This window comes from Poecilia reticulata, linkage group LG7 (genome assembly GCF_000633615.1).
Source record: "Poecilia reticulata strain Guanapo linkage group LG7, Guppy_female_1.0+MT, whole genome shotgun sequence".
Taxonomy (NCBI): domain Eukaryota; kingdom Metazoa; phylum Chordata; class Actinopteri; order Cyprinodontiformes; family Poeciliidae; genus Poecilia; species Poecilia reticulata.
Genome location: NC_024337.1, coordinates 8,059,961 through 8,070,216, shown reverse-complemented (window position 1 = coordinate 8,070,216; position 10,256 = coordinate 8,059,961). Strand labels below are relative to the sequence as shown.

At 39.3% G+C, this 10,256-nt stretch overlaps 1 protein-coding gene across 1 annotated transcript in view; it reads right to left on the bottom strand.

Moving 5' to 3' along the window:
• The window catches only part of agrn (agrin), a 476,432-nt gene that overhangs the window by 182,941 nt on the left and 283,235 nt on the right, over positions 1-10,256 (bottom strand). The window contains exon 5 of the mRNA XM_017305640.1: positions 2,766-2,981. Coding sequence (XP_017161129.1) covers positions 2,766-2,981 — 216 coding nt within the window. The remainder of the gene's footprint in view (positions 1-2,765; positions 2,982-10,256) is intronic.

The window sequence follows — 10,256 nt, the reverse complement described above, 5'->3', positions numbered from 1 at the left end:
ATTTTAAAAATATGATTTACTGAATAGCAGCTAATAAAATATGCTAGCAGAAAACAATAACAATTTTTTACTTGGTGAAATGCAGGTAAAGGACTCTTCCTTCTTGGTTCAGGTCCCAGAGGATAAGTAAGTACAGTAACTTTTCTGAGTTGCTGAACAGGTAGTTATTATCAACAGTACTGTAATTAGTTTTATTATTTTGYCCCTATTTTCTTTCTCACCAGAATGTCTGCTGATGTTAAAAGTGATAATTATTGTGTTTCCAGCCGCCTCCAGAACTCATGCTCCGTCATTAAAGCTCTCACTCCACCAGCTCGTCTCTCTGGTTTTCTGCTGCTCCTGAAATGTGTTCACCTCAGTCACTCTGTTGTTCATTCTGCTGCTTCTGGATGCCCTTTTTTTYCCACTTGTACAATTACTCCCACCCACTTCAGATAATTTTTCCCTTCTCTGGTGCACCCAATGTTACTCCTAGCAGATTTTTTGTATCTGCTCGATCTAGTTATTTCCCCTCTGCCAAGTTGTGGGCAGTCACCAAGATTGTTATTAGTGCCAGGTTCAAGCCTGCGATGTAATCAAACCCCAGGAATTAGCGGCCRGGCCACACTGAGAGGAAGGCGCAGTGCTGACCAAACACTGTAGTTATTACTGAGGTTTCTGCTGCAGAGGGTCAGCTCCTTGGATTCCTGTGGTTTGAAGTCATTGCTAAAGATAAGCAATGGACAACAGTGACAGATTAGAAGGCTACCAGTGGGAGATGCATAAAGARCTCCATGTCGCCCTGCGAGGGTGCTKTAGGTGATTAAGCTTTGGGAGAGCGGCCATGTTGAATGGACATTGTATTTTATTCTGAGATAAAGACAAAAATACAAAGCTAATGTGTTTAGAGCAGAGAACAGAAGACAGTTCTTCAGCTTTCTGCTTGATGAAGAGGCTGTTGTAGCTTCAGCCATGAAGCATATCCAGCATACTTTAAGCCAGTTACCCATCTGCACTAAAGAACTTTTATATTTTAGTCTCATAGGAGATTACTGGAAAGGGTCAGCATTATGTCYAACTGCCTGGACACACTGCTACTGATCTTTTCTGGATTAACAAGAACAGGTCTGACCTTATTACAATAACAGAAAGTCAGGCCCCTCTCCATAAACGTAACAAGTTTGTTCAGCAGTAAGGTAGTAGTGGACCTCAATCCTGGAACCAGCTCCCTGTTTTTTCTGCAGGCCAGCTTGTAGCAGGAGTAGCTTAAGGTTTTCTTGGACTTTTTTAGTAGTTATGCTGCTATAGGCTTAACTCACATAGGATATGCTCACCACTTCTCCCTACAACTCATTTGTGCATTATTTACAATTATTGAAGCCCCTGCCATGGATTTCTCTCCATTTTTCTTTSTGTATAAATTACACCTGGTATAGTGATTCAGTGTTTTTCTGTGTACTTCCTTAAAAGTGATTAAAAGTTTGTTGAACTGGTTAGGATAGGTCTATGAGAAAAATAAAATATGTTCATTACATTTTTTACACTAAATCATTCTTAGTTAATGAGATTKTACTTTACTCAGTTCTGCCTTTTTTTCAGCTCCTTTCAGAATGAGCTGTTTTTGTCATTTTAAATCCAAAGAAGCTGCTGCTGACCACACCTTCTCACCCCAAATCAACATTTACACTCACACATGAAAAATAGCTGTAAACAGATACTTAACTTTACAACCACACGTCTTTGACAAGGAGAAGTGAAGCCTCCTGCACAGTGAACAAGAATGTAGCAAGTGGTTCTTGAACGCTAGGTTAACAACAAAATATTTGTCTTTTCCAGCAGCCACTGTAAAGCACATACAGTGGAACCTGCTGATCAAACATGCTTGAGCGCTGCTGGGGTTGCTAGGTAACAGGCAGTGCCTGCTGATTTGTGGTGTCACATTGGGAAGGTTTTGAAACAGATCATTTTCCAGACAAAAAATATGAACTTATTACTAAAAACAGCTTGATGTTTTTTAAGCACTATGCTGTTGTCAGAAGCAGTAGAGACCCAAATGGAAGTGCAAAATGCTGCAAAATGTGAAATTTGCATAATAGTGTAGTATTAGTAATAATAATCCCTTTTAAAGTGACTAGAACTCTTAACTTTGCGTACTCGTTTTGTGATTATTTCCTAAAGAAATCACTCCTGACCCACTGATCTGTATTTAGAAGTAACTAAATACAGATCAGTGCAGCACTGAAAAATAATAATAATAAAATAACTTCTTATAAGTTAGAAGGAACATTGAACTGAATTTGATGGGTTAAATTACATTTAGAATTTAAATGGTGTGAGCTGATTGAACTGATTTGATTTGAACCGTTCTGGAAATATGTAGTTATAAATTTGCCTTGCAAATTGCCTCTGAGTTGCCTTATTATTGACACAATATGAATAAACTCTATTTATCAGACTGGAATTGAAAAATATTTTTTTTCTGAGTAAACTTTTGATTTAAAAGTTTGACCTAGCTTTTACACCCATGCTAATCACACAATGTCTAGTTTAGAATCTCCTAACATCCAAACCATGAAATCTCACTAATACCAGAAGATGGCCAAAAATTAGATATTTTGCAATAAAAGGGCAGAAGAAAATGTCAGATTCTGTTCTATTGGTGTGAAAATATATTTTGCAGACTGTTATTTGCTAAGAAGCAAGCTTTAACTCTGTGTGTGAAAGCTCACACATGATGAGCTTCCACAGACATGATGTTTTATGGCCGCAGGTTAAACTGTACTTACAGCAGGGTCCCTTTCGCTGCACCTTGATCCGGCGCTGTGTATTGCACTGAGCCTTCTCCAGCTCACACTCGTTGGAGTAAGTGGAGGTGTCRGAGCCGCAAACAGGAGCCACCAAGGATGGACAGTCGAGTTTCTTGCAAACACACTCGCCCTTGGATGGGTCGGTGGAGTTCCTCTCGCACACCGCCCCAAAGCCACACAGCATTCCTCTGCAGCCTGGACCGCACAGGGACAGGAAAAGGAGAACAATTAGATGGTTACTGTCCAATTAATCGCCTTTTCAGAAACAATGGCACCCAAAGAGAAATACTTTTTCTCATCTTATTTTCAAATTCTACTAGACGGCATATTGCAACCAGATTCACTGCAGTCTTGAGGAGAACAAAAGCACACGCAAAAAAACCTTTAAAACCTTGTATTTATATCCCTCCAACTTTTTCACATTTTGTCCTAGTAAAACCTCTAGACTCCGTGGGTTTTATTGGGATTGTACATGCCAAACCAAGACAAAGTAGTTGTGGAATGGAAGCTAGAAGATCAATGGTTTTCAAACTATGTGTTGTACTGTTCAATCAAACGAAGCATTAGAGGCTGCATAAGGAACAGTGTGACGGTTCGTTTTTCCAGCAGGACAACAACCTGAATACACAACCAGAACTATGGTTCAACGGATATTTATGTGTTAGAATGGTACAAATACCACAACATGACATTTACTGTTGCACTACATGAATGAAATGAATGGAAAACTACAGGCAGAATTTGAAAACAGTTTTAGAGGTGTACCGATCGATCAGCCACCGATCATAATCGGCTGATTTCCATGAAAAAGTGTATGATCGGTCATCGCGGATCACTGTCTCTTGTTGCCGATCGCATGCATCTCACATCGCAGCCTAAGTGTGCAGCCTGTGCAGGAGTCCAGCTCCTGGAGTCCAGGGGCTGGACTCTTTCCTTCACACTGCGCAAGCGCGCAGCAACAAACTCTAAGCAATGTGGTGAGGAACTATAACGCTCAGTGTAAATGGAGAAGTTTGCGTGTTGCGCAGGAGAAATACTTTAGGGTTGAAGAATGTCAAAATGCAACAACATAATGAATCTAATATGACATTTAAAAAACTAACACTTGAYGGAGTTTGGCTACATCGAGGCTTTTACCCACAAAGCCCAGCCGGGCTCAGCCCAAAGAGGAGACGTGGGTACACCTTCCGATGGGCTCACCACCTCTCGGAGGGACCAAAGGGGTCGGGTGCAATAAGTCAGAGAATAACAACAACGTGGCGTTGGGATAGAGGCAAGAAACCAGAGTCGCTTCTCCGGTGGCACGTTTCACGTTTAGCCACATGTTGAACCATGCACGCGTAACACGGCTTCTTATCGTCAGCTCGCAGGTTAGGACTAAAAGGAAGCTGGCACGTCTGCTCAGGCTCACCTCTTGGACAGACATGAAGACGGTCAAATAGACAGTCTCACACAGCTTAGACAATCGGGCCAGCATCTGCCCAAGGCATCTCATTCTCTCTCCACACATCGAAGCACACTCTGTGAAACCGTGCGTGTGTGTGTGTGTGTGTGTGTGTGTGTGTGTGTGTGTGTGTGTGTGTGTGTGTGTGTGTGTGTGTGTGTGTGTAGAGTGACAAGCGAGGAGGCTGTTTTTGACTTGCCTACTGTTCTCTGTTGGGAAGCTGCTGACAGCTACCTGAGCTCACTCTCTCTTGTACCATGGGAAAAAGAAGTGTGTGTGTGTATGTGTGTGTGTCTGTGAAGCTACCCATGAATGCATTTGTATTCCTGACGGTGTGTGTGCGTGTCTGAATGTGTGTAAGTTAGCTCCAACATGAACACACACATACATGTGGCCAGGTGTGAGAAAGAAAGGCCTTGTCATGACTGGCCTGCCATCACTTCCCACCACACACTCTTGTAGTGTGGGTATGTGTGTGTGTGTATCTGCATGTGTGCGTGTGCCTACGAGTGTCAGCATGCGGCTCGGAGACGATGCAGTACAAGGAGAGAGACAAAAGGTAAAATTTAATCGAACTGTGTCAGATGTGTGCAAGAAAAGCAGAGGGTGTCTGATAGGATGACAAGAAAAAAAATCCTTCTGAGGTTGGAAGGTTGTGGTAAAAAAAAAAAAAAAAATCGGTCTCAGGATCTAAATACAGAGTTTTAAAAAAAATAAATAAATAACCACAGATGTATTCCTATAGAAAAAAACAATTTCCTTGCGGACATTTCTCATGAGAAAAAGCAAAGAAAACTGAATCCAGCATGGTTAGACGAAACCAGATTCTTTCTGAAATGTTTTCCACTAGCCTGGAGCTTAGCTGACTGACAAAAGACTGACATCAGAGTGGAGGCTTCTGTCAAAGCAAAGGTATCGAGTGTGGACCGAGTGCACTAACTGCGTACCCTCACAGTGGAAACTTTTCCTGGGAAACTCCTCCTGGCACACCAGAACAGATGCATGCATTTGACACTTCCAATTTCTTTTGAACAGGAAGAAAACAACAACAGCCTTGGCAGATAATACGACCAGCGTTGTCCCAGATGGTAGCTGAAAGGAAAACTAAAGCTATGAAAAGTTTCTTTTTTTTTTTTCGACCAACAATGAATTTCAGCAACGCTGTTCATGACCCGGTTTGACTGACAGGTGATCACCAGAGATTCAAAAACACTAATGGGAACGGACAAGGATTCATTTCATATGTCATGAAGACAGATGGGCTATTACCTTACAGGAAAAACAAATGGTATYAAATGTAGCATTTTCTCATCGCTTCTTCAATACACAACAGTTATGCTCATACTCATCAGTTTACACATCAGATTGACCAATTCAACAGACAATTTCATAAACAACAGATATTCTCAGAATGTAAAAAAAATCCATCTGGATGTCAAGCGGAACTAACAAAATGGTGACGTACCTATGCCTCACCAGAAGGTGTCGATATCAACACCAAATGACACTGAATGACTAAATAAATAAAGGAGTTAGCTAACTGAATTTATACCCACCTGCAGCCTTGCAGTATCTATTTTTGCTAAAAGATTAATCAAAAACAGCAGACATAACTTGTGTTAACGAGGTTTAATCTGTGAAAATCTCAAATAACTAATGCTAGCTTGTAGCAGGTTAGCGCTAATTAGCTAGAGCTGTTGATTCGGGCAACAATTTAGCAGCTTATTAGCGTAGTTGCTTTGTCGTCTTGTCCACAAACATAATTTCTGTCAGAAAACCAGAGTCTAACTCTCCCTATTGTAATCCACAGGGGGGGGGGGGCAGAAAGTGTTTGGAAAATACTGGGGGGGTAGGGGTGGGGCCGGGAAAAAAAGTTTGGGAATCACTGCCTTAGTCTGAGCAGAGCAGGAGATAGACAAGTGAGGTGAAGCTAAATTTGCTGGAGCTGTGTCGTTAGTGCCATAAAGCTTCCCAACAAGAGCTTCTGCATCTAAATTATTCTTTTTTTATGACAACTWTTAGGTTTAGTTTTAAAGATTACCCATGAGTGTGTGTTCTCTGACGGAGTGTATTCATTAGTGCTGTTTCTGGAACAGCCCTCTACTTATCAGCCWAGTCAAATCCCTCCTGACTTATAAACAAAGCCCCTTATTCTATATTGAGCAGCACTGTGAGGAGAGCGTTGAATATAGAGAGAGAATAGCGATGAGGTACAGGTAAGAAGCTGAGGGATTTGAATCAAAGCTAATTAAACTATCACAGAATCATGCAATTTAACTTGAAGCCAAGTTATCTGGAGGTGTATATTTCAATCCAAACCATATGGAGGCACAAATTGAAGCTTTGTATTAATTGTTGCTAATAGGAATTAATGGCTTGAAAATTTTGCTAAAATGTTTTACTGTTTAGACAGCCTTGAATTGCAGTCTGTTAACACCATTTTAATAGCATATTCCCATCAAACAACTTTATCCATGAAAAGCTAAACCAATGTTAGCCAAAAGGTGGACATAAATCCCACATCCTGACTTAATGCTGCCCTATAAAAACTCCTGGATAGACATAACTTCATAAAAACTGCCATAATCACAAATAGTTGAACCTTAGGAACTGTTCCRCATTTTTCTGAAGTTACAGCCTGAACACTTACTCATCTTTATCTCTAAACAGCTTCTAATTGTGAAATCGGCTTTGAATGTTTATYATCTCTTATATTAATATATACATATTACCCACAACTTCTAACATGGACAATTAATTGAGGCTCGATGACATAAAATTAACTATATTTGGCAGATATTGTTTTAAGCAATGATATCACAAAGCCTTAATTTTCTGCCAAATAATGATTTTGGTTCCATTTCAAAGCTGAAAAGCAAACATGAATTTAGATGATAGAAGAAGCAAAACAGCTTCCTCAAGACTCATAACAATCTATTTTTATGTGCTACTTTGTTTTCAAGTAAGCAGGTTCAGCTGTCTTGTGAATTAAGCTGAAAGTCTCAGTAATGCATGCAGACAGTTTTATATTGAGGCTCTGTGTGATACGGATTAATACCAGCAGGCTGGCCAAAGACCGCCAGGCCTTTTCACCACATCTCACCGATTCCCACATTCCCACAGACTGCTTAGTTGTTGCTGCTGGTTAATACTGTTCTGTGATATTCAACTCCACAAAACCATTGGAGAGCAGAATCACAACAAACCTTTCAAAATTAAGGAGCTGGATTTTAATTTTTTTATTTGTAACAAGCAAAAGCAATAATCAAATTTAACTCCCAGTTAAAATCCAGATTATGGACAATAAATGTCGTAAGATTATGGACAATAATTTTCACTTCCACATATAAAAGTGATGAAGAAACAAATTACCATTTGTTCTGTAATTTGCTTTGACCAGTCAAATCCTAAACTAAAAAGAAAACAGAGTAATTTTTTTCAGCCTATAAATGTGAAGAAATAACATGATTTCAGCTGCACTTTATTTTTCAGGTTAAAACAACAGGTTAGGCAAAACAAAGAGCAAAACGTTACTCTCAGTTAACTGTTGGTTTTAAACGTATTATGACAAAACATAAAAGTGAAATTAATTTTTTCATGTTTGATGGYTTTATTAAAAGAAAGTTTACAGAAATGCAGCAGATCTTATGATCATCAGAATAAGCCTCTACATATTATTTCACTGTGTATACAGGCCTGGACGCTCAGGGCCGTTTGCTGCCATTTCCTACCCATCCAACACGCTGCCATTGTGCTGCATATCTAAATTTCTGCTTCTATGATGTATTTKTGTCCATTTTAAATGTAAAAAGCTGGCAATGCAATAACTTGGAAAATAATGTAATGCAGCTTTTGGGGCAATAAAACAATAATGTAATAAGTTATGTTACAATGGAGAAAAACTTTAATGATTTGCAGTTTGAGGCAGTGGACCCAGGTTGATGTGAAGAACTGATGGTTTAATGATGATGACTAACAAGGAGTACAGAAGTCCAGGCAGCACAGGTGAGCAGAAGGCTAGGAGCTCGGACACTGGTAGCAACTGGATCGAATACGAATGGAGCAGAGTGACAAAAGACACAACTTATGATTCACACGACACAACAAGGATCCGACAAGGAGCAGGAAACGCAGGTGGGATAAAATACAGAGGGAGATAATCAAGGAAAACAAGGGATGACTGTAAACAATCAAGGGATAGGCGACAACACAGGAACTAATTAACACAGAGAAACCCAAATCCTCAAAAAAAAATCTCTTCAAAASACACCTTTAGTTTTTTTATKACCAATTTTACAACATGAAGCATTTTCACATGTATACTACATGAATAAAAAAACTTTCAGATTTTTTATGTCAAAATTCATAAAGTGAATTTTCTGAACCATAAAAATCGCATTAGTTGACCTTTTTAACATCTAATGTAAAAGCTACGTTCACACTGCAGGTCTTGATGATCAATTCCATTTTTTTTGCTGACATTTTTAGCATAGTCATTCTTACGACGAATTAAATAGTCCAACCACAATCAGACTTTTCTGTTAATGGTTTTCAATCCCAAAGTGAGCCACGTGCACATAGAAAACACACACAGAGACACACAGGAAACAGGACCACACAGAAACTCAAAAATAAACACATAGAAACACGGATCACGACAATGACACTGTCAACTGATCAATTTTAAAGTCATTCAGCCATGGGGGCCGACAGTATCGTCACCATAAACAATAAATCAATTACTTGCAACAAGCTCAATATTTTCCACTTGCATAATTTGTTGTTTTTCTCTTTACCAAACCTGGTCTTCAGTGAGGTGCTTTGGTCTCAATCAGCTCCTTTGTTTGAAGGACAGTTTTGCTTACAGACACTTAATAATTAATTTTTTTTTTGTCGTTTTATTTATTTTGGATATTTAAAATGTCTTCCAGTTCCACTGTGTAAATGTTCACGAGAATTTAAAATGTCTCTATCTTTGAGAATGTCTTCTTGCATTATTATACCACTACCATTACATTACTTGAAAATGTACTCAAAACAACAATAATATCGTTCATCCCAATAACATCTGGGAAAATTTATCATCCTGCAAAATGTGTTACTGTGACAGGCCAAACTGTCAACCAGATCAGGATGCATGTCTCAACAACATGAAAGTCAGATAAAATGTGACATGACCGTTCAGACAGCAGGAACTTTGAAAATCATCAGATCCACTTCAGTACCACATGTGGGAGTGGCGCATGCATTTTTTATTTATTTTGGTAAATAGGGCCGTTTAGACTGCCATGAAAAAGTTGGCGATAGGATTTATATGGGAGAAAAGAAAAAGATTGGATTTTTGGTCACGTTGGTTTTTAAAAACACATGCTATACATTTAACAATATAGGCATATTGCATATCCACGTAAAGGCAAAAAGCTCTTCTAAATGATAGGAACAATATTTTCTACCTGAACAACACCCAGATTGAACACTAAGCAGATTGATAAAAAGAAACGCAATTAGACACTAACGAGGCTACCGAGGCATATCCGGAAAAAAAACGCAACAATAAAAGAGAAACGAGGCCCGATATACAAAAACTATCCATCAGAGTAAAGCCGAAGCTCTGCGGTTTCCAACAATACCAGAGTCACCAGGCTACGTGCAAAACTCACTGAACCAGCAGCTAAAGAAGAAAAACAGAAATAGCTCATTTCACAAAGCTAAAAGCAAAAATCCAGTCCTACTTTTGCCGTTTCGTGGTCATAATCCATATTAGAGTAAATATTTTCACTTGGTCCGATAATCCATTTTCCCTGAGTACATCTCACATGGTTTTTGGTTCGGCACAGAGGCATTTCCTGTGTTTTATGTAAAACTTGGTCAATTTACGTCACATGCCTTTTTCTCGCTGTAATTGGTGAATGACTTTAGTTTCCGTATTAATGTCAACGCCCTCAGATTCTATTGGCTCTGACGGTTCGAACGACATGTCAATCATCAAAATTGGCCAATGGGTTCCCGAGAAACTGCCCCGCGTA